This window comes from Camponotus floridanus, unplaced genomic scaffold (genome assembly GCF_003227725.1).
Source record: "Camponotus floridanus strain SB8 unplaced genomic scaffold, Cflo_v7.5 scaffold13, whole genome shotgun sequence".
Classification (NCBI taxonomy): domain Eukaryota; kingdom Metazoa; phylum Arthropoda; class Insecta; order Hymenoptera; family Formicidae; genus Camponotus; species Camponotus floridanus.
This window is the reverse complement of record NW_020229248.1, coordinates 1,785,614-1,810,244: the sequence shown is the minus strand read 5'-3', so window position 1 is coordinate 1,810,244 and position 24,631 is coordinate 1,785,614. Positions and strand designations below refer to the sequence as shown.

General features: G+C 35.2%; 5 protein-coding genes across 8 annotated transcripts; 2 read left to right on the top strand and 3 right to left on the bottom strand.

Annotated features, from left to right (window-relative positions):
• Positions 1 to 1,099: 1,099 nt before the first annotated feature.
• LOC105255075 (inositol oxygenase) lies at positions 1,100 to 5,571 on the bottom strand. Its single transcript, XM_011264150.3, has 6 exons — positions 5,413 to 5,571; positions 3,287 to 3,470; positions 2,874 to 3,082; positions 2,235 to 2,371; positions 1,553 to 1,783; positions 1,100 to 1,302 (listed from the first exon to the last, which is right to left on the bottom strand). The coding sequence occupies exons 1-6, from the start codon at positions 5,425 to 5,427 to the stop codon at positions 1,194 to 1,196; spliced, it is 885 nt and encodes a 294-aa protein (XP_011262452.1). The 5' UTR covers positions 5,428 to 5,571; the 3' UTR covers positions 1,100 to 1,193.
• Positions 5,572 to 7,144: 1,573 nt separating this feature from the next.
• On the bottom strand, positions 7,145 to 12,579 carry LOC105255074 (splicing factor, suppressor of white-apricot homolog). Of its 3 annotated transcripts, none has more exons than XM_011264149.3 (8): positions 12,282 to 12,579; positions 11,128 to 11,297; positions 10,837 to 11,039; positions 10,535 to 10,757; positions 10,182 to 10,261; positions 9,004 to 9,171; positions 7,573 to 8,855; positions 7,145 to 7,479 (listed from the first exon to the last, which is right to left on the bottom strand). In XM_011264149.3, the coding sequence occupies exons 1-8, from the start codon at positions 12,476 to 12,478 to the stop codon at positions 7,323 to 7,325; spliced, it is 2,481 nt and encodes an 826-aa protein (XP_011262451.2). In that variant the 5' UTR covers positions 12,479 to 12,579; the 3' UTR covers positions 7,145 to 7,322. The 3 variants fall into 3 exon arrangements, with proteins under 3 accessions (XP_011262451.2, XP_011262450.2, XP_019884276.2); XM_011264148.3 differs by having other exon boundaries at positions 7,146 to 7,482; positions 12,282 to 12,576; XM_020028717.2 differs by lacking the exon at positions 12,282 to 12,579 and adding an exon at positions 11,885 to 11,983 and having other exon boundaries at positions 7,146 to 7,482.
• Positions 12,580 to 13,061: 482 nt separating this feature from the next.
• LOC105255072 (protein lines) lies at positions 13,062 to 18,031 on the top strand. The gene is made up of 2 exons (XM_011264147.3): positions 13,062 to 13,986; positions 14,278 to 18,031. Exon 2 carries the CDS (start codon positions 14,398 to 14,400, stop codon positions 16,219 to 16,221), a length of 1,824 nt encoding a protein of 607 aa, XP_011262449.1. The 5' UTR covers positions 13,062 to 13,986; positions 14,278 to 14,397; the 3' UTR covers positions 16,222 to 18,031.
• Positions 18,003 to 20,774, bottom strand: LOC105255071 (RING finger protein 11). The gene is made up of 2 exons (XM_011264146.3): positions 20,302 to 20,774; positions 18,003 to 19,962 (listed from the first exon to the last, which is right to left on the bottom strand). The coding sequence occupies exons 1-2, from the start codon at positions 20,431 to 20,433 to the stop codon at positions 19,579 to 19,581; spliced, it is 516 nt and encodes a 171-aa protein (XP_011262448.1). The 5' UTR covers positions 20,434 to 20,774; the 3' UTR covers positions 18,003 to 19,578.
• Positions 20,775 to 21,642: 868 nt separating this feature from the next.
• Positions 21,643 to 24,492, top strand: LOC105255070 (glucosidase 2 subunit beta). 2 transcript variants are annotated; one of them, XM_011264145.3, is made up of 2 exons: positions 21,643 to 22,736; positions 22,821 to 24,492. In XM_011264145.3, exons 1-2 carry the CDS (start codon positions 21,815 to 21,817, stop codon positions 23,492 to 23,494), a joined length of 1,596 nt encoding a protein of 531 aa, XP_011262447.1. In that variant the 5' UTR covers positions 21,643 to 21,814; the 3' UTR covers positions 23,495 to 24,492. The 2 variants fall into 2 exon arrangements, with proteins under 2 accessions (XP_011262447.1, XP_011262446.1); XM_011264144.3 differs by having other exon boundaries at positions 21,644 to 22,736; positions 22,809 to 24,492.
• Positions 24,493 to 24,631: the final 139 nt, after the last annotated feature.

Here is a 24,631-nt window from a genome sequence, read left to right as displayed (position 1 = left end):
GCTCTAGATTACGTTCTCGTGATAGTAATTATAATAAGAACAACTTGTAAGATCGTATGTAAAATCGTTGTATAAAACTATTTGCACATTATCATTATGTATTAATAGATAATAGAACAATTTATATTATCAGATCGAATTAATTAATTACATATCTTCAAATAAATTCTATATCGTTTAATTATGATAATGACGAACGAATTATGTTATACCTCACAGTGACCTTACGTATAATTTATCATCTGAACGCGAATATACTAATAAAAAAATCAACAAACTAGTTCCTGGAGAGGACGAATTCTTCGTTCGAGGTATCTGCCTGGTCCGTGTGAATCAAGCTCCCCTTCGCGCGTATCGTTTAACTTTAACGGATTACTCACCTAATCGAGACAACCGCGATCTTTATCATTACGTCAGTCAATGCGTAGGTCTAATCAATTTTATTCGCCTAAAAGCTTGAGTGCGTATATTTTCGGAATGTGCGTAAGCTTGAGCGCTCCACGAACTGCGCACTGAAATCTTCGAACTCGCGCATAGAGATCCCTTCCGCAGAAGGATGTCATAAATTATGCCATAAATTATTGTACAATAACTCATACTCGCAGTCGAAATATATATTATATTTCTTCGTAATTGAAGAAATTAATATTATATATATATATATATATATATATATATATATGTATATGTATATATATATATATATATATATATATATAATTATATATTATAAGAAATTAATAAATAACAATTGCGAATTATACATTTCGAGAGATTCAGCAAACTCTTAATTATATTGTTTGATTCGATTTGCAAATTTGTTTATATGTAATATTGTTTAGATTTGCTTACATGCTTGATTGTTGTTTATATTATATTTTAACATATTACATAATAACATATTACATAATAACATATTGCATAAAAACATGAAAATAGTATCAGTATAAGTAACACCAGTATAATTATATGTATTAGTTTTATAAAATTATGTATTAGTTTTATTAAAATTTTATATATGTATTAGTTTTATTAAAATATAAAAATTATATTCAGGAGTTCTTTTTATCAAATACGTATTTACATATATGTGTCCAAGGATAAAATAAATTTCATATTATTTGCGTGTAACATATCTTCATTTAAAATATCATATTTTGAATATTAATATAACCGAAATAAGAGGATAACTTTTACCATTCAATCACACCGGGAATATATTTATCGATCAATTTCTCATAGTAGGGCCATAGTTTTTCAATGTCAGGTACGGCGTTGCTCTTAGTATAAAGATCAAATTTGCTGCAAAATTTTTAATAATTTAGTAAATTAATCAAATACTATTTCTTCAGATTTTTAATAATTGCTCGTAATTTAAATTAAATATAATAGCAATTTTTAATAAAATTCATAAAATCAATTTTTTGTTCCTTAATTTTATTGTATTCAAATCTATAATTATGCAAGTAATAATTTTTTTAATTAACATGTCTCTTTTTATGTTTATTATACTTCACTATGTTAAAATAGTTGTGATATATTTGATACTTACTTGAATTTTACAACCCATTTTAATATCTTGTAATCTTCCGAAGAACAGAAGTGCATGTAATCACCACCGGCATGCCAAGGATAAAAGGAATGATAACGAATCATAGCCAAAGCCTCCTTCGGTAATTTACTCTTGTTATGTACAAGTAAGCGATACAAATATTCATCGTGGCCCCAAGACATCATTAAATTAGATATTCCGCATTGGGGTTTGTACATGCCGTATTTTGTACTGTAAAATAAAAAAATAATCTCAATATATAGATGATATATTTGTAATTATTAAATTTCTATATCCTATATTTCCAGCATTTTTTTCAATATTTAAAATGTGTGAATTTTAAAGTTATTTTGGTACCACAATTTTTCCTCTAAAATGCTTTATTATAAAAATATTTTACTTATATTTATCCTTCAAGTTGATCGTATCTTTTTTGCAGTTGATAATGAAAAAATTAATTTTGCTATTCTATGAGAACGAAATGAAACATTCTATTGCTATTCTATGAAAACATTGCAATGAAAAAGAATACTTTAATAAAAAAAAGTAAGAAAGAAACATAAACTATTTCATAAACTATTTCTATCTTCACTTTTTGTTATTTTCAAGTAGATGACATGTTTGTCATTTCACTTTAAAAATGAACGAATTTAAAACTGATATATATATTATTAAAACATACTTATAACGAGAATCTTTGCCATCGGGATTATTGTCGAAACTCGTTGCTCTGTACACGATTGAATCACCCCAGGCACAACCGACAGGGAACGTGTCACCCACTACAGCCCATTGCGGTTCTCCGTAAAATGCCATCACCTTTGTACACAATTAACTTTGTTATCGATTGAATATTGATAGAATAATAACCTGACCGCACGCGTATATTTTTTTGAATTTATTAAAAGTTATACAAAAAAAATGTGTCTTATGTCTCGCGCATTAATTTTTAACAATAAATTCTTCGACCTGAATTGCTTATCATTTATCACAACTTTTTAAATAGTAATTACTTTTCAGATTAAAATTCTATTAAAATAAGTTATCTATCTAAGATTAGCTGAATAATTTAATTTTTTATTCATTTGCATCTCAAGAGAAAGTATTTAATCTTCGAAATAATCCAATAATCGAAATAATCCGCTTTTCAAGCTTGTAATTCGAAAATTTCCATTAAGAAAAGATATCGACTTCATATTTAAAGATTGTCATTAAAAGGATATTTTGTATCTTTTTAAGATTCCTTTCTTTATTTTATTGTTATGATAAATTATATACTTGTCACAGAATGCGCATTATCTACTTTTATATTTTATATTACCTTTCCAAGGTCGTGAATTAAGCCGGTGAGATGAAACCAATCTAGATCTGGATGTTCTTCCCTGATAGACTCTGCAGTTTGAAACGCGTGAACAATATTAGGTAGATTAGTGTCCGGATCGCTTTCGTCGACGAGATCGTTTAGTTTGAGCAGGGCATCCTTTATCGTCATCTTGAATTTATTAAATTTCAGCCAATCTTTCATACGAGCTGTAAAAGGAACAGCGATTTTACCACTTTTTTAACATGTCTTCGTCTTTCTGACTATATTCGGATAATAAATAATTATAAGACATCAATCAATCGGTCAAATTATTTAGAGACGAACATTCATTAATCAACAATCAAGGCAAATAAAATATGTAATTTATAATGTGATATAAAAATGATGTACATAATTTCTTTTTTACTAACATTTCACAAACTCGACGGTTTGATTGGAGTGCATCAGCTCGTAAGTTTTGCGAACGCGTTCCTTGATAGAATCTTCAAGATCTTCGTCGAATTTCCGGAATTCACTCTGCAATTTTCCGGCATATATCGGCTCGGGTCGAAGCTGTTCCGATGGGTCCAATAACTTAGCATAGTTACGATTTTGCTGCGGCAAATCAATCACTTTTAACATTCCATCAAAAAAAATTTGCATGTTTTACATTTACTACATCTTATTTTTTTTACTACATACATTATTACCAACTAAAAATATGTATAGTTTGATCATTTGACAAAATTTAAGTATTAAAATCTAGGATTCTTTAGTATAATAATATATTTTCTCCTTTATATTCACTTTTAAAAATTAATATTTCATATATTCGTACAAAATTTTATTTTTAAATATGTACTTAAAAAATTGATTCAAAATTTAATTTTTATTAGCATTGTGCAATACCAATACATAATAGTGTATTATACGAAAGATTGTTTTTATCATTAGCTACTACAAAGGAAAACTTATTTACATTGATGTTATTTAAAATATTTTTCTATTTTCATAAATAAGATAGTGGCGCTCGATAAGTTCATCATTGATAGCAACAAACTATGGAATATTTATTGCACAAATTATGGAATATTTTTATATATTTTGTCAAATGATATAAAACAAATATTCTTAATGTATTCTTTACTTACTGTACACTGAAAACAAAACTTGGTTGAAAAAGGCAAAATTTGTTTTGCTCAACTAAATATATTGTCCGATACGTTCAAATAAATATAACTAAAATATTCCGAAATAATTGTTGATGTAAAAAAAGCTTATTCAAATCATCCAAACAGAGAGTTCAGTACAACGATGTACAGTTACTACAACAGAATATTTTTTTGGCAATATTCAACAAAATTTTTTTTTCAGTGTATTCTTAATGTATTCTTACTGTACTTAATGTATTCTTAATGTATTTCTTTATATATTTTGTCAAATGATATAAAACAAATATTCTTAATGTATTCTTTTTAAAGTTTTAAAATGATCATTAAATTTTCCGTTTACAAAAGTTAAATATTATGTCGCAAAGTCAATTATTTTAATATATGATTATTTTAATATATCTATATAAATATAAAATATATCTATATAAATATTTGTATAAATATACAGAATAAACGAGGAATTGAGGGAAAGCACATATATGTGCTTTCCCTCAATATAAAAATAAAATAAAAGAAAAAGAATCTTTTCAGATCTCTATGATCATTTTTTTTCAATCTCAAAATATGTAAGATATTTCTTCTAAAGTCTGGTTTATTTCAAATAAAATTTATTTAAGTATCTTTCTCTATATATAAGTATCTTTATAATTCTAATCTTCTTTAGCGAGGATCTCGCTTAATATACAAAAGAGAACAAAAAAAAACAAAATTTGCTTAAATTATGTTGCGTTAATATTTAACTATTTATTACATATCTAAAAAATAGAGCATAGATATTATATATGTTCATAAAAATTTAATAATACAATTTAATGTAAAAATAATGATTTATGACGCAAATCACGGTGATCGATAACACGATAGAGAACATTGTACGTGCAATAATTTTATTAGTTTTTTCTTGAAGCTTTTTAAAGAAAATATTTCGAAATGTCATAGATATATGTGAATTTTCCACGATATTTACGAAGATAAATTATATCTCTAAAAAAGAAGGAATTTACCAATCAATATATCTTAAAAAGCATCAAATAATAATGTTGTTAAAAAATGTATATATATTTAGCAATAATTCCAACTAACTTTTATTCAAAATCGATTCAGATTTTCAATATAAGATGAAATTTTTGAAATAAAATAAGTTATGATAAAAAATAAAGCTTTAAAATAAAGCAGCAAATACTCGTTACATACACAGCAAATATGTACAGAAATTATTCAGAAAAACCTAAAAAGTTATTTATAAAATAATCAATATACATAATATATATATAGAAATAAATATATAGAAGAAAGTAGTTTTCCGTGATACTACAATATTGAATTTATTACAATTTTGAATTTTTGCTACGAAATTCTATCAAAAGTGCAATTGGGGTACTTACAGTCGTAACGGACATCCTGTAGCTGTTGATCGGTTACTAATGAAAATGCAACTGCCGCCTGTTCTATCCTGCGCACATGTGACTTATAAAGTCGAAGACAGTTCACCCTTGATCCCCTTATCGCCTAACTGGTAAGTCACTCGCATATGTGTCAAATCATGCCACTATATCGTATATATATATTTCCCCCCCTCCCCCTCTTCTCTTGTACAATTCTTATGATTAATATAGTATGAAATTCAAATTGAAGTTAAAATCAAAGTTAATTTCTTAGATAACATAATATCATAATAATTATCATTATTTTGTTTTTAATGTGATAATATAAAACAGTAAAATGCAGAAAATGAAATTGATATAGGAAGCTATCATTTATCGTTATGAATGACATTCTTTATATGATGAAAGAAATTGTGGCGCGTATCTCTTTTATGAACGATTTGAAAAAAATTTACGATTGGAATATTTTTATTTTAGCGATCTAATTTCAATGAAGGTCTTATGTATGTTCGTCCGCTCATTAATTGAGAAAAATCGTAAATCTTATATATACAATAATGAAATAATCCTAAAAGAAGTAAAAAATAAAAAAATATTCTAATAAAAAATATTAATAAAAATTTGATAATTTGAAGAAACGATTGCAGCTATTTGTTTGTGAATGACCATAAAACAAGATACAATTAGCGAAACAAATAGAGATGCCAAGAATAATAGCATGTCTAAAAATAGGCTTCTAAAGCATCCATCCATAAATCTGCAATTTATTACATTGATAATAGTGATTGTTCATTTAACCGTGTTAAATTGGATCGATTTGCTATGATGATCAGTTGACACTTGACGCTTGACGCGCAACAAAAACATGCGAAAAAAAAAATGATGTCAAACATATAATATAATTGACGTCGTTCTGTTATAAATGGATTCAATTGCCGCATTATGGGTTACACGTGGTATATGCGTTTCAATCTTCAGATATTTTGCTTTTGGTGATTTAACACCGCGATATCGCACATCGCACACACACATAAATGTTGTAGTAAATGCATACGTAAGTAAAACGATATTTGCATGTTTATTATTGAACTTGCGTAGTGCATGGAAATATCCAATTTGATAACCCTTTTAATATTGCATAATCGTTTTATACTATAATCAGTAAACTTTTATGTTTATATGTTTGTACAATCAATATTTCTGTGAGATTTATCTTAATACTTCTCTCTCTCCCCCACTATTATCAGATTTAGAATAGCAATTTTGAATTTAATTTCTATTTTATACTCTATTTTATTTTTTTTTTTTATCACACAATGCATCTTATGTATTTTTCTTTCTATTTTAATAGGTATTACTTGTATTAATAGGTATTAATAGGTATTTATTTGACTTATTGATAACAATCATGCAAAGCGTTAAAGTCACTTCTGGAAAATAATCTTTGTATATATTAAATAAATTGGAATTTAGAAAATTTGGAGATGGAAAGTATGATAAAAAGGAGATGGAAAATATGATAAAAATTTTGATATGTACGTACTTTAAGCAAACCGGAATTTAGGAGAAATTTGGAGATGGAAAGTATGATAAAAAGTTTGAATTTTGAGACATAGATAAATAACATCAAAAAATGATATTATCATTGAAAGGATACATCATAAAAAATATGATCGACGATGAAAAAATATACACATATATAAATGGCATAAGAGATGTAATTTGTAATAAACACGTTTAATGATAATTAAGGAGCAAGTAAATTTTTTTGTGTTACTTTGTGACAAAAATTGTATCAAATTTATCGTCACACAATATATACGCAATTATATATGTTACGTATATTCATTTTATGTACGTATATACAACATTGCTTGACACACTTATTTGAATCAAGCGGATAAATGTCATCAAGGCGAACTCGAGTCCGAGTAACTCGTATTACTCCCTCGGTGTCGTACATTGTGTCGGTGTCTATGCGAAGGACTACGCGAGCGCGATCTATGCGAAGACGATTTCTTGTTCTTTTTGGAACGATGGGAGCGTGAAGAGCTGGAGCTATCGTAACTGCTGAAAATATACACACACACATACATTTTTATAAAAATAAAACACTTTTAAAAATATTTCAAAATTAAAAAATCAAATAATTTTAAATACCTTCGATGAGAACTTTTCTTTTTCTTGTGTTTTTTATGTAGTTTATGCCTGTCCGTGCGACTTCCGCTTCGACTTCTGGAACGCTGTCGTGATCTCTTGCCACTCAAGTCTGCGCTCTTCAATCGATCCATTAAGGAATTCCCGCATGTCTTCGTATCATGTGAGGATTTATCTTTATTTTCTTCAGCAAGCAGTAGCGATGGCACAGAATACACTTCATCGGAATCATCTTTTCGGAAATTTTGATTTACTGTAATAGTGGTAGAACCGGTCTTGGATATCGGTGTCTGGATGTGACTGAGAAAGATGGCAGCTTTTTTTTTCCTCTCAAGTTGTAACTGTCGTTCTTTGGACAATACCTTATCTCGCGCGGCCGCCATCAACTTGTCTTTGAGTCTGTCTTCCTGTGCCTGTTTATGCCTGATCTCCTTCTGACAATCTTCCAGGATATCATCAGTGAGATCAACCAATTCTTTGTCGTCGCTTTTTGGTTTCTTGTCCGATTTCGGCGGATCCTTGTCCTCGATCGTGGGAATCGAAGAATCAGCAATACTCTGAGGTGAACCGGGTTTAGAATTCGCGTCCTTTTTGTCATCATCAATCTCTTCGTCACTTTCTTCCAACGGTAACGCGTTTCTTTTCTCGATTACCGTGCTTTCCCCATCTTTCGGCTTTTTGATGGAGAACGATACGGTGGTGATCTGTTTTGCGGATCCCGTATTCTGTTTCGTCTTTGTGTCCCCATTCTTCTTTTTTGCCTGTATCATCTTCACCCGCTTCTGCACCTCTTCCATTCGCTGTTGCTTCTTCTGCAGTTCCTCTAATTTTTTTTGCTTTTCCTCTTGCGGTTCTTGCTTTTGCAGCAGCTTCTCCTCCGTCAACACTTTTGGATTTATCGCGCCTTCGTATATCGTCAACTTGTGCGCATAGTAACCATGATACTGATGCGACAGTTCTAAGAAATTGAATCTAGAATCTCCTTTATTTTTAACGATCGTCTCAAAATCACGACCATTTTTCGCCACATAACTCGCCATCTTATCGATGATGATTTGCACATCCGCTGGAGGTACAATAAAGGAAGGTCTGCTAAGTGGCTTTTGTGCAGGTATTCCGTACGGTACCAAGGGCGATGGTGTTTCCTTGGTTGATGTGGTTTGCGTCATAGTCGCGTCGCTTGACATGGTTGACATATTGACAAGTTGTGATTGCATCTGTCCGTTTGGCCCATATATAACCGGACCGTGTGAGTACTGCATGGGCGTAGGATAAGGAGGATAAGTCTGAAAAAGAAAATTATAATTAAAGTAATAAAAATTAAACTAATTAAAGTAATAAAAAATTAAGAAAAAAAAAAGAAAAAAACATAATATTCCACTAATTTTATCGATATATTCTGCTATTAAGATGATGCCTCTAAATTATACATACCTGTGGTGGCATTGGATGATAGTATCCAGCCGTTGGCATCGGCTGCATCGTCGGGTCTAATGCCTGCGGTACCTTGGATGGCGGTGGTTTTCCCGTAATCTTATTCACGAGCATGGAATACGCGCAATCCGCTGATGGTTTGTATTGTATGCTCGGTATGCTAGGCGCCTATAAAAATGAAAAGAATATTTTTTATATTAATTTTGCATTTAGTTTAAACTTGTATTTTTCTACAATATTTATCAAAATAAAAACTGAAGAAATATACATTTTACATATATATATATATATATATATATATATATATATGTGTATATATATATATATATATATATATGTATATATATATATATATATATAATGTGTTTTTTCTTAGTCTTAGAAATAGTTTACATGTAGATAATAGAAAACAACAAAGTGTGTGTATATGTGTGTGTCTAATTCTAAATATACAAAATTATAAACAATAATTAAAATAACTATTAAATAAATATATATAATTTTTTTTTCTCAACCATATATTAATCGTAAAATAAGATTCTTTTTTATAGATTCTTTTACTTATAGACTTTTATTTACAACTTATGCACAAATGGAACTTTTATGTTAAAATATAAGCTAGGAATTTTATTTTTCGATCAATTCATGTAATAGTATTTATAAATACTAATATTATATTTTTCATTATATAATGCACAAAGAATTTTAATTTTATTTGATTATATTTTAATCACTTCATTATTTCTGTGTTAAAACAACAGAACTACAAGTTACTAATCATATGCATTTATTATATTTTTGATATATTGTTATTGACACATTATGAATGAAAGCGCGGGGAATGAAAGGATTATTTTAAGGAATAATTTTAAACGAATAAATAAAATTGTATGAGAATACATTAATATCCAATGCATACCAGAATCAGCCCTGGAAGCAGAAATATTTGACACATAAATTAGTATTGCAGAGTACTATTAACATTTCATTCTATTCTGATCCGTGAATTTTGAGAGCATCATTCTACAAGTAATTCAGTGTGGTCCAGCAAAGGTCTTCCACATTTCGAACTACTTCGAACACAAAATTCTTCCACATGAGAGGGATCACTTATACATTTTTAAGAATAGATTAATGTATAGCGTGCAAATAATCTGTGTACACAAGTATAAACTTACCGCTTCAATCTTGGTAAATGATGGCGCAAGACTTGGATGTAGATACGATTCGTCATCTTGGTCTGACTCATCCTCAGATTCTATTAGTAAAAAAGAAAGATAACGATAAGAATCAAGTATATCTCTCAGAAATCATTAAAATAGATTATGCATAATGATTACCAATTACATAAAGTATTAAGTATTAACAAAAATTTATGGCAATACTTACGGCAAGAAAAACTAAGTAGAATCAAAGTAGGTGTGGGTAATCAAATCCTGCTTTATGTCGCTTCAATTACTTCAACTCAATAACGTCAACTTCAATGTAATTACTATAAGACATCGTTTGTTATAGAAAATAAAATGCGTACCGGATTCTTCTTTCTCAGGCTGCTTTTCGGGATTATATTTTCCATTCTTGATAGCATCGAGGACAAACTTGTAATACTGATGGAGTGGCTCGTCTATCGATAGGAACGCAAACTGCGGATTATTTGCCTGTTTCGTTTTTATCAAGATTTCCAATTGGCTTCCGTGTTGACTTATAAACAGCGCCGTTTTTGTTATAATGGCACTCAATTTCTGTGTCTCCGGCTAAATACACGAAATAACATATCTTTATTTAAACATGTTATATTGACAAAAGTGTAATCAATAGATAAATAATCTTTACCAGAATCATTCCTTCGGGAATTTCTAATTCGGGAGGTGGCACGAACGCCTGATCTTCTTCTTGCGAGCCCTCCGATTGTTTCGGACTCTGGGAGTCCTCGCCGGAAGCCTTCTGATTGTTTTCATCTTCATTGTAATTATATCCTGCTTGATTGTACGAAGATTCAGAATCCAATGCTTGATGTAATCTTTTTATTTCCTCTTCTGCAATAGACATGTTTTTATAATATATATTAAACTATTATAACAATTAAAATATAATTAAACGTGTTTAGAAAAAAAGATATATTACCATGATACATGGATTCTTCCGCATCATTGTTGTAGAGGGATCGATAGCGCTCCTCGTCGCAAAGTTGTTCAACTTTCAATTCCTCTTCGGTAAGTATCGTCCGTTGATCAAAACCACCTGGTGGTGGCTCATGAATCCGTAAGTCAGCCAGTGCTCCTCGTCCATCGTATCTATACACATACAATATAATCATTAGAGACGGAAGATGATATCGTTTTAGATTGATGTACACGGTTGGCCACGGCATCTGCAAATTTAAGAAATAAATTCAAGAAGTAAATTTCACCAAAGCAATTTCTCTGAAATAAAACAGAGTTGTAGAGGACACCTTGCGCAATGTTTTTATCTCAGTTATTGCATGTTTTGTGAACTAAATATCACGATAAATAAATATATTTGCGATATATAATACATAAAAGTATAGTTTCTGCTATATATTTACGTTTATCTTTAAATTTATATGAGATCTTTAAACATATGAAACAGATTTTCTTCTAAGCAGCTATTTACACTATATACTTAAAATCAACATGACAAAATATGAATATTGTGCAGTATTACTCCAGTATCGATACAAATAAATTTGGATGCGTATACATATGCGTGTGTATGTAGCATCGACAAATTTATACGTAAAAATGACCTATGCGCTTCCTGAGACAAAGCTGAGTCTAATGTGCTAATACATACCATGCTGAGCGGTCGTATAATACCTACAACCGTCAGCTGCCACTTGTCTCTCTACGCTGTGTCTCACCTTGCTGTTGCATAGACGGCCAGCCATAAGCGCCGCGTCACGAGAGCACCTGATTCTGCGCCCGTGCAGAGCGCATAAATCGCGCTGCCACACTGCGCGTTTCACAGCCGAGATAACACCTGCGGAAGCCTTAAACAGTCTCCAGTTTGCTTATCCAGAGATTAATGATGGAAGAGAGAGAGAAAGAGGGACCCCTTTTTTTTTTTGCTTTTAAATGTAGCACTTGGCGCTTGGTGTTGATTTTTGTTTCAATTTTTTTTGATTTTTTTTTTTTTGGTTTAAGTCAATCATTTTCATCGGAGATTTAACGTGACATTATGTACGATGCGTAATCTTATATGCAGGAGGAGAAACAAATATCCTAGATGAGAAATTTGTCTAGGTTAGAGAAACGGACCTGTCTATCTTCAATGCGCTATCGCCCATCCATGGTATCAAATGTTTTCCCTGATCAATCATTTTCGCCTTGTCATCATCGCGAAATAATTTGCAGCTATATCCAAACACCAACAGCTCCTGCGGTTCCTCGTCGATATTCTTTTTACGTAGAATGCCCGAGTCTACCATCCACCGTTGGCTTTTCGACGACGCCATTTTCCGACTGCAATTGACCCGTGTCACCCGTGAGCCGCGAGATGAGATTGCGAGACTACTTCCGATTTCCGATCAGATAAACGTCGCGCGTTGCGGGAAGATGCCAGCGCCGCTTTTATACCAGAACCGGAATTGTCCGAGCCATCGAAAGCATTATTAAAGACGGCCAACTATGGGTAAATTTTCGTCACATTCAAATGGATTTGATGGGCCTAAAACAGATTAAATATTAATGATTAGACATTAATCATTTTAATCGTATTAAAACAAATATATTAAAACAAATCTTCATTTTAATCGTATTAAAACAATCTTCTTAAAATTATATAATGCGATTATTGAACTTAAAAATTTGATTCTTTTTGTCATCTTTAACTCATTTTTTAATCATTTTCGTTTAGCTAACTTTTAAGTGATAAATAAAATCATGATGACGTAAATAATGATGTCATTATGAGTTTCATGTTCTACCTGGGTGAGTCTTATTGAACGAGAAAAGAATGAGAAAAATGCACGAGCGCGAAAAAGGTTCCTCGCGACGAATCGAATCGCCCGCCTCGAGTGGCCGCGACAGCCGCGGCGGGTCGCCACGGTCGGATGCTGAGTTGCCGATGATCGCGCGGTTATTTATCGCACGACATTTCGATCCGGGCGACTTTTATCCGCGATAACGGCGTATTATAGACGCCGACGGATTATCTCGTCCGGCGGTCGCGTCCGCCGCGCGATCGCTCGCGCGGAGACCCGCGTACCGCCCTCAGTACGTTATGGAATGCGCGACGGGTAGCTACCGTGTTACGCGGCTCCGCACGATGCCCGGCCGAGAATGCACGCTAACAGACCGGAATACCGTGCGACGCGGCCGTGGACTTGACGTCTCGCCGCCCGACATCGGACACGGTGCGCACGTCGACCGTTGGTCGCCCACACCGTTCGACGATCGCGCGAGCTCCCGTATTTCTCGTCGCCCTCGGTAGCACGTCGTATACGTGGCAACAGCGTGTACGGCTGCTGTGTGCTGTGCGTGCTTGCCCGTGCGAGCCTAGTGTGTGCGCGCTGCTCTGTCATTTCCCCGAGTCGGGAGGAATTTCCTCGGGCTTTCGGTGAGGCTGACTGGCCGATCGAGTGACGTTTCGCGCGCCGTGTCGCCCGCTCTCGAGGATCATCGCCGAACGGGACGAGGCCCCCCCACTCGACGAGGTCGGATCCCACCTCGGAGCACCGAGTCTAGCAACGACAACGCTTTCGCTCTATCAGCGTTGCATCCGCTTATCATCCCGCGATTTTCGCACCCGCCGACCTGCGTCAAGTCCTCGCTCGCTCCGAGTCTCGCCGATTTCGACCCGATCGGCAGGAGCGTGCCCTCGAGCCTTACAGCGGTACAGCCCTCGAGGAATGCCCGTGTGAGCGCGCGAATGCGGAAATCACTCGCTTGCACCTCGTATAGGAACTAGGAAACGTCTCGTTTGTATCCCCGGCGTGGATAGCCTCGGTGGGAATTTAATGCTGTGAGTTTATCCGCTGGCTGTCGGCCAGCTTCTGGTATTACACAGAGTCGTCTATTATACTTTGTTATATTAAATCAATTGTAGTCTTGCAATAACATTTCTAACAGCTCTTCAAGTTTGTACTGTAGTATATAATAATTGTAAAATGTTGTACAGAAAAAAAATAGAAAATTTATCTGAACACTATCCTTACGGATTATGAATAAATTCTCTTTTTTTTTTGTTTACAAATCTTACACATAAAATTCACATTTTATTTATATATGTAATACATTATATCTTTTACAACAGGTATTTCCGATGGCCTTACATACCTGGTAACTGCAATGGGCTGACGCAGAATGAGATTCGTTTATTATTCCTCAGACATCCTTCTCTCTGCGGCGCCATCCACATGAGAGAGCTAACTTGATGAAAGTTAATGGTGCTTCCGCACTTTATCATCTTTATCTTTTTATTGATACAATGGAGGAACCGGTTAAGAAAAAGCAGCGCATTGAAAATTGCGAGGATGCCAAAAACAGGCTTGCGGAAATTGAACAACTGCAAAGTAACCTGCTTATGCGATGCTTGTGTCACATGCCAGAAAGCAGTCTGCGTAAACCGTTTATCAATACCACGGTGGAGGAAGCCGATGGCAGCATCCGTTCCGCCGTTTTGTCCGAATGGCATACAGATCAGACCCTGGAGTTTCTGAGCGCTCTGCAGTTACTGTTCGACTTGGCCATCAAGCAGAATGTGCGAGGTGTAATGTGCAAGAGAGTGGCGGACGTTTGCGATGCGCTAGCGCGAAACGAGCACGGCATTATCGATCAAATCATCGATCTGTCATATACGTCCAACAAATTCGTGTCATTCGCCGGGAGTCGCGTGCTGGCGTCGTTCTTCATCCTCACGAGGGATAACGTGGAGATTGTCTGGTTGGAGAGGCTCATGCAATCTCTGGTAAACACGCACTCGCCTAGCCAGATGCTCTTCACCCTGGACGTGGTCAAGAGGGTAGTCGAACACAAGGATTGCAGTATACACCCCTTGGAGGACACAGACGCGACCATATCGGCCGGCTGCAACACGCACATCATCTCCGATACCGAGAGCTTCGACAGTACGGCGATCAAGGAAATGTGTGTGAAGGCGCTCGAATCCAAGTGGACCATCCTCGTATCCAAGTTCAAAATCATTCTTAGGACCTATACGCCGCAACACGCGTCTGTCGTCATCACGTTCCTACATCTATGGGAAACCATCATCTCGGTCAAAGCTAATTTGTCCGTCATTGATACCAAGCCCTTCTATTCTAAGTTGAACGATCTCGTGTGGTTGCTCAACAGCAATCTGCCAAGCGTGGTCTGGCGACATCTGCTTAGTCTATTCAATGAAGTGCTATGTTACGGCAGCACGTTAGCACTCCAAGATATGCTGCCGGACGAACCATGTTCCTTGGCGACTCTGATCGTGCGAGTCGTCAAGGATCACAGATTACTCGACGCATTACCTTACCGTCACGGTTCAGGCCGCTTTGGAGGCGGCACCGGTGACGGTGATCGTCCTCTGTTGCAGAAGATGGTTTTGCTAGTGCTAAAGAGTGCCGCCGTAACAGTGCGGGAGACGCGCAGTGATTCCAGCGACTCATCACTGGATTCCGAGGCCGAAGATCTCGACGAGGATATGGCGGTAATTGACAGGAGTATCCGCGAAGTGCTGCGCCAACTGGATCAATGCGTAAAGGCGCTGATGCCCTTCCATCCGGAGATGCCACTGTCTCAGTGGGTCGTGCAGATGTTTCACGATCAAGATGACTTTCTGATCGAGGGTATGGTCTGTTGCCTGGACGTCGCCGTGGGTCTCTTCTATCGTGGATCACCGAACGGTCCGGTTTCAAGATCGGTACTCAGTCCCCTCAGACCCACGCTGACTTTTGTGCAATTCATCCACGTCGTGGCCCATGACCCGGATGTGCTGCTGGATCTGCTAGTTAGCAACGAGACCTGTTTTCTGTTGTACCTGTTGCGATTTCTCAAGTACATCAGGCGTAATTGGGGCGAGTTCGTCGAGTGTTGCGGTCGTGAACTGGACGATACTATGACGGTACTGATAAGACTACGGTTAGCCATTGATCGATTGGTATCTAAGGCGCTATTCCCGTATAATATTAGTCCGGTTCTTCGTCTGCTCGAGAAATGCGAGTCCTTTTATGAGGGTAATATGGAGAATGGTAACTCGTCCGTCATGTAAGATAGAGATTCGATTAGTCGTCAGGTCGATTATTAAACATGTATAAATTGTACGAATCTCTTTCCGAACGTTAGCTAGATTTTGCCATCTGTAAAGCATCGCATATAGCTATACAGATCGCCGCATTTCGTCCAATAATAAAAAAAGCGACTGAATTGACTCGTCGTCAATCGTCTTTTAAGTCTTAAGAAAGATTGGAAAGACAAGCGCATTTTTATTTATTAGTCCCTAGCGAAATTTTCGAACGTAGTTGAAATTCGAAATCGAGACGGAGGTACTTTCATCTGTTTAACGAATCAGTCAAGTTTTGAGAGAAATTATGTAACCATGGATCCCCCTCCCAATCCGAGTACAAAATAAGACGAAATTCATATCGATCATCTCAAAACGAAGCTGCATTTGTATGGTGCTAATATACCTCTGCTAAGGCACCATTGCGAAGACCCACGTCGATGTATACCACTAGGATAATATTTATACACTTCGAACTATTTGTACAGTTTGCCAGTCACAGTCTGTAAATGTAATTTTTATTATCGTATTTCGATAATAATAGCTGAGAAATATGTACATATTTCGCAATCACGTCTCTACCAATTTTGTAATACAAATTTTGCTGAATAAAATTTTATTTTATTTTGCTAAATGTCGAAGGAATTAAAAAAAAGAAGCAAGATTTTTTTCTTAAATTTTTTTAAATAGAGTATAATGTAACAAATAAGATAAACATAATACAGAATGTGTTACATTGCTGTCAGATCACGTCTCGTGCAATTATATAAAAAATATATTTCGCGACTTCTAAATTAATCAAGAAATCACAATAGAGAGTATTATACAACTTATAAAATTTAATTGGTAAACACATTTGATGGTTAAAAATACTTTTCGTTAACAGTTATTTTATTGCGGACGAGAAACTAATTTTTCTTTTAGAACAACTTCTTTTAAATGAAAAAAAGAACAAAGTAATTGTCAGAAATTATTTCGAGATTTCTGATGAATCAACAATTGTATGTAAATATATTAACAACATTGACATCTGAAAATATATATATATATATATATATATATATATATATATATATTCAGTGTCAATGATTAACAACGATTAACACGCGCGGTGTATTCAGATAACATCTCTTGTAAGTATTACATGTAATACACTAAAATTCTCTATTTTTACTTTTATAATTGTGATGTTGTTTAATTCAATCTCCTCCCGATTTTTGAATATGACTTATTCTCGGAATTATATGTATGCGACATCGTTTTCGATACAGTAGCGACTTAACAATTCCATATTTTTGCAGAAAGATCATTCGACTGTGTATAATAGATCTAAAAGAGAAATTTTTTCCAACTAAAAATTTATTATCTCTCTCAATGCAAGTTTAATACAATTGTTACTACTGAGACTTGCGATTATGATATAGCTCGATAAATTGTCACTGATACCCCGCGATTAATCATGCAAATAGTGTTTCATACATTGATTAGAACGATGTAACGCGCTTGTCTTATCGGGACAAACCGTCCGGATTTTAAAAAGATCGATATAGAATTTAAGTTTGTAATGTTAGTGTTTTTTCGGCGTATTTCCTTTATAAAATTACGCTACTATTTAGAATTTGCAAATATAGTTCTAATTATTTAAATACTCTCGATCGAAGTACGACCGAGAAATTTTGTGTGTCGAAATATGGATATTTTTAAAAACACAAATTTTTTTACTAAATATTTATATTTGCATATTAAATCATTATTTATATATTTCTGTACTTCGTCAATAAATCACTATTTCACAGCGTTTTATTTTTTTTTTCACATTTAAAACGAAAACTTAGAAAGATACCACATGTGTTAAGCGCTTCCCTTCTTTTTATATAAATTAAACATTTATTTGCGTTTTCTTTTGGTTCGCAAAATATGTTACTTTGTTTCAAGTTTGTTAAAATTATTTATCGCATTTTTTATACATTGACTGATGTACGAAACTACACGCGAGACTGTACATACATATTTGTAAACAGTTTTACTCAGTGGAATCAGGAAATATTCAACTTTATTGTATTTTATTGTAACTGTAGCAGAAGTTAGTTTAACAAGCTCTACTAAATCAACAACAGAATCTAAGTTACATAGTCCATTAGCGGCGAGTTCAAAAGTGACATTTTTTTTTCTCTTCTTTCTTTCGCCAAGATTTATTCGTTGCTATACGTTTCCAGATTATTAATATAATAAACCGCTAAACGTTCGTAATGTACAACGAAAAGCATTCTTTCTCTGTACACATTATTTAAGTGAAAAATGTTCAATATTGATCGCGCAACAGCAGTAGAGGAGTAGATTAATTTAAGCGATTTTCATTATGCGAAACATAAAGAAATAAAAATATCGAGAATATTGTTCATTCTTTTTTTTATCATAAAAATATATCAGACTGTTGTTCGTTCGATCATTTCGCAGTTTGTTAAATAAGAAGCATAACTATGTTTGCAGGCCTACAGGCGCATGTAGTCTACAGGGTATCCGAAAGCAAAGTTTCACGTCGATAGAGCTTAAAATTATCACGACTAATTTCACTTCACCTGAGAGATACGAGAACTTGACGATTCGATCAAAAGAATTAAACAAAAGAGAATTTGCACGAGTTTGTCAAAGATTTGCGCCAAAATGTACACGAAAATGCATCGTACGAATATAAAGGATACCATGTAATTTTCACGTACATATGTGTGTCGCACTTCTTATCTTGTTACTACGCATATACATACATACATATATGTGTGATGTGTGTATGTACTTTATTTCAGTATATATATATATATATATATATATATGTATATATCGATATATACGAGGCTTACTGAATTCCTTTATTGCACTCTTACATCGAGCCGCTTTCTCTCCCTGCCTACTTGTCTGTCCAACTATTTCTCTTTGATTCTAATATAAGAAATCAATGTACAAGCAATTAACTCACTACAAGGAAAAGGATTCTGCGGATGTAATGTTCCATAGAATTTAATTGAAATAAAATCTTTCGACTTTCCTTTATATCGTATATAGGAAACGTTCTAAAAAATTCGCTTTTGTGGATGTATGTTGAGATAAAGATTATTATTAAACAGCACGCACGAACAAATCAAGTGTAATGGCGAAATATAATCAGGCCATTAACACACGATCTCTCTACTAACCTTGAAGCCTTTTAATATGCTCTAGTAAAAGTAGCGAGTTTTTTCTCTTTCTTTCTCTCGCTTTCTCTTCAATGGTTGCTTCACACTTAGTCTGATAATTTAATTCCGATTCGCTGATCGGCCAAACCAAATAAAATTCCAATCACTTCTGGTATTAAGTAGTCGGATGATATGAGCTAATCAGCGCTGCATCCACTGGCTCCATGCATGACGGACAAGTCAACGAGCGTAACAACCAATCGTCGATGCAGATCGCGTGATAGGTATGCATACAGGGTAAATAGCGCACCTCTTCGCCCACCAGCAGCTCCATCATGCATATCACGCACTCGCCTTTCTTTGCACCATCGTATTCTCGCATTGGCAAATGTTGTATCAGTCCTATGCGCTTAGCGATCCTCACTTGTTGTTCCTCTTCGCTCAAACCAGATGAGCCACTGGTCTGCACTAAATTGACTCCGATGCCACGACCAATGTTCAAGTTGGTGGACTGCAAATGACGTTCCCTCGTAGCAATTGATGGGTAATAAGCTGCTTGCTGTAAAACATTGAAAAATCAATTAGTTCAATAATTTTACTTCTAATATTATTTATATGACTCCTCGAAGAGATGTACATTTGCTCCAAAAACTTATTATTTTATTTGATTAAGATTTTAATAAGAATTAGCACGTATCTTTAACTAGACTTCAACTCTTTGTCTGGATTAAAATCAAAATCAGTAAAATTTAAAATCAGGTACACTCAGGTATTTTCAAGCTAGAAAGAGAAAAAAAAAGTCACTAATGACGGAGCTCGAAAATCATTCGTCTGAAAGAGAAATGACACAATTTCCCAGCTGATAAGAATGACTACACGCGAATGACGACGTTATTACGTTGTAGGGAATCGGCGGCCCGAGACCCTCCTGCGAGGATCCACTAGTGGAGATGTTGGGCTCGGTATTGTTGCTCAGCAGAGTGGTATTGTCCTGTTGATTGCCAGCGGCGCGCTTCAGGCAATTGCCCATGTTCACTATCAGCTTTGTTCGTCGCTTTCGTGTCGCATTCGTGCGAGATCCTGCGATCTCGATCTCCCCACCGCGCGAATTACAGAAGCCCGTGCAGCGTAATGACGATGTCGATGTTTGACGCCCGTTTGCTCGTTGCCATTTTAATGGTCTGACCGCCGCATCGCCTATTGTCGTGCAATGACATTCACAAAATCAACACGAGTATCGAGGTCGGCACGATCGAGATATATGGGCTGTTAAACACCAGACGCGGCCATCCGTCACATTATCCCTTACTGGCTGCTACCATCAGCCGAGTCACTACCAGCTGAGCGCCGCTATGATGCGCAGGCACGTCAGGTGAAGCGTTCGCGCATAATGGCGGCACGGAATTGGTCGATTTATATATGTATATATATATATAGAGTGTATGTGTATGTGTGTATCATTAACTTTATAATATATTGTAATGAATTTTCCTTCTGTATCTGCTATTTTATAAAATCGAGGTCAGAATTAGAAAAAAATGTATATAAGATGGATCTCTGCTGTTGTTTACGTTATATGTATATTTGAGCTAAAAAAATTGTTCATCAAATATTTAGCGATAAACAATTATAGCAGTATATGCAACTTCTAGGAAATATTTTGACTTTATTTATCACACTTTAAACAGTGATATTGGAAATAATTGTAAATTATTTGTCTCTCAATAAATTGCATGTGAAGTCAATGTTTTTGGTTATGATGTTACAATAGTCTGTCAATTAGTGAATAACTGATAAAGTAGCGATCCATCTAATATGTGTACATGTTTTACTACGAAATTAGATCATTTCCAGGTATGTGAGTAAATTAAAATTTCTTTGCATCTGATTGATCAAATCTCAATTGCTCTGGATTTTACAAATTTAATAGCAATCGAACGTGATTGGTTCTGAAATCATTTGTTTTGTCAACACTCCATATTGATTCGTTGATGCTAAATCATTTTTGATTGTTAAACTGTTTTTTTAATACCTGTATTACTAGATTGTTTTTTGATGAATTGCATTTCAAAATTTATTCCTTGGAATAGAGAATAACGTTCGATTAATTAATCAGAACAAAGATATTTAAAACTCCCTGTATACGTGTGTTCATATCAGCAGCTAATATTCCGTCTATATGTTTTACATGTTTGTGGAAAAAACTCTGTCGGACATTCTATCTCTAGACAGTTGGTAACACTAATTGTGTTATCTAGGCGCAATCAAAGGAGAAGGACGAACGTGCCAGGTGAGTCGTGTCAGGTTCGTGTTCGAACCTCAAAGAAAAGGATTCCCGCTCCTGTAATTCGCTCGAGTGAGCGACGTGAGTGAGTGACGTGACTTAAAGAGACCTCTCCTCGAACTAGAGGATGGACAATCACCGTCAGACATCGCTGATGCTCGCAATGTTGGCGAGCCTCCTCCTCCTCTTCTTGGCCACGCCGGGCCACGTAGCCGGTTCAGAGGTCTTACAGATTCGCGGGATACCGGTGATAAAGAACCCATTATATCGTCCGGACCGCGACTTCGAATGCCTGGACGGTAGCAAATTAATACCCTTCACGTGGGTCAATGATGATTACTGCGACTGCGGGGATGGTAGCGATGAGCCCGGGACGACAGCGTGTGCCAACGGCTGGTTCTACTGCGACAATGTTGGACATAAACAGGTCTACATACCGTCGTCATGGGTCAACGACGGCGTGTGCGACTGTTGTGACACGAGCGACGAATATGCTTCCAGGGTAGAATGTGTCAACAACTGCAGCGAGTTGGGCCGAGAGGCCCGATTGGAGCAGCAGAAGGCGGAACAGTTGGCGCGAGAGGGTAACAAGCTGCGCGTGGAGTTAGCAGCGAAAGGCAAAACAATGAAGGCAGAGCATCAATCGCGTTTGGCGAAGCTAAGAGTGGACTATCAAGAGGCAGAATTATTGAAGAGGGAGAAGGAGATATTGAAGACACAGGCAGAGGAACGGGAGAGCGTGGCATTGGAAAAGTATAAACCCGTCGAGCCGGAGCAACAATCGGCAACAGAAGAGAGTCCTGGAGAGGAAGAAGAGAAATTAAGTACCCCTGAAGCGGAAGATTATTTTAAGATATTAGATTCAGATTCCAGTGGTACAGTAACAGTGGCAGAATTGCAAACCAGGGCTACATTCGATAAAAATAGAGATGGGGCTGTGTCGGAAGAAGAAGCACTATATTTTCTCACTGATAAGAAGGAAGTCACTCTGCAAGAATTTGTAGATACCGCGTGGGCAAACATAAAACCTTACTTAATGTTGGAGCAAGGTAATTAACATTATAATTTAATTTTTTTCTATAGTCTATAACTTTGTTATGGAATCAATTATATAATTGCAGGTATGTTTAAAGCTGCAGAAAATAAAAAAGAGGCTGACGAGCAACAATCTTTGGATGATTCGGATCATGAGAAGGAAGAAGATGAAGAGGGAGAAATTACCGACATAGAAGAAGAGGGAACTGTCCCTGAAGAGGAACAGGAACAGGAACAGGAAAATGAACCACAGGAACCAGAAGTCCAATATGACGAAGAAACACAAGCACTCGTTGACGAGGCTAACAATGCTCGTGAACGTTTTCAAGAAACCGTGAAAGCTATCAATGAATTGGAATCAGAGATTAGACAGCTGGAGGAAAAACTTGAACGCGATTACGGGCCACAAGAAGAATTCGCGTCGCTTGATGGCGAATGCTTCGAATACACTGATCTAGAATACATCTACAAGTTGTGTTTATTCGGTAAAACCTCACAGAAATCTAAATCTGGCGGTAGTGACGTTACTTTGGGTCATTGGTATGATTGGGTAGGAACAGCCGCTAACAAATACACCAAAATGAAGTACGATCGTGGTCTCACTTGCTGGAACGGTCCGGCACGTTCTACCATTGTCACCTTGTCGTGCGGAACGGAGAACAAGCTCATCTCGGTGACGGAACCAAGTCGTTGCGAATACGCGATGGAATTCTCCACTCCAGCACTCTGCAATCCCAGTTCGGACACCACGGACAAGCACGATGAACTATGAAGTCATTGCTTCATTAGTAAAACAATAAAAGCGCGCGCACGTGGTCAGTCGCACGTACAATGTGAATCGTCAAGCACTTACGCTCTTCGCGGATTGCGAGACGTGTTGCAAAGATCGAGAAAGCAACGTTGGACAAATTCGCAAATATTTCCACAATGCAGTCGCAAGTAATAATATAACTAGTAAGTTTTATATTTTCTCTAATTTTTGATTCGTCCTGAATTGAAATATATAATACATTACACGATTTTTTTTCCATAACATAGTTAGTGAAAATTACTTAAGCATTTATGGGTGTAAGTTCACAAAAGATGTCAACCGTGTATAGTGCTTTAATATCAGTACTTTATATAAATACAAGATAAAATTGTAATAAGAATGAAACATTATTAACTTCTAGAATCTAGTCATGTATTGGATCGATCAAAAAATCGATCACTTTTTTTATATCGCATTTATGTACATTAAATTATAAACTAGTGGAAATCATTATATAAAAACCGATGTATGTGTATATGTGATACACTTTATCTTTGGATTATGTTAATTTACACACACATTATAGTCGGAAATTGATAAAAAAAAGAAAGAAACTTTTGGCAAATGTGATACAATACATGACGGATTATTTAATGTTTAAATATTTTTTTGAAATGAAAAAATAATATTGTATTAATTAGAAGAGTATATCTTTTTTTGTTCAAATACACTACTGTGTATATAAACTACAACGTTACGATCGCGATCACTTATTCATCACTGCATCCGAAGAGTCCGTTGACTCAGTATTGAACGAAAAGTTGATTAATAATTGTAAGATAATTAATTCTTAAATCTTATCTTGTTCCGACATCGATAAAGAGATCATTACTATGTGCAAAGCTATTGTATTAAAACTGACTGTTACATTCCTCTTTTTGTACATGGAGAAGTTTTTATGTGATCTAAAAATAAAATTGAGATCACGGCTAAGTGCCAGTGATGAAACATACTTTATACTATACTTGTACGTATATCTCGAGACGATAAGAAACAGGAAAAAAAATTACATACCGTTTCCACGGTTTGATTAGTCACATATACGTACAGAATATGTTCAACATTTAAGTCGGATATTTTGTAATTTTTTAACAGTGT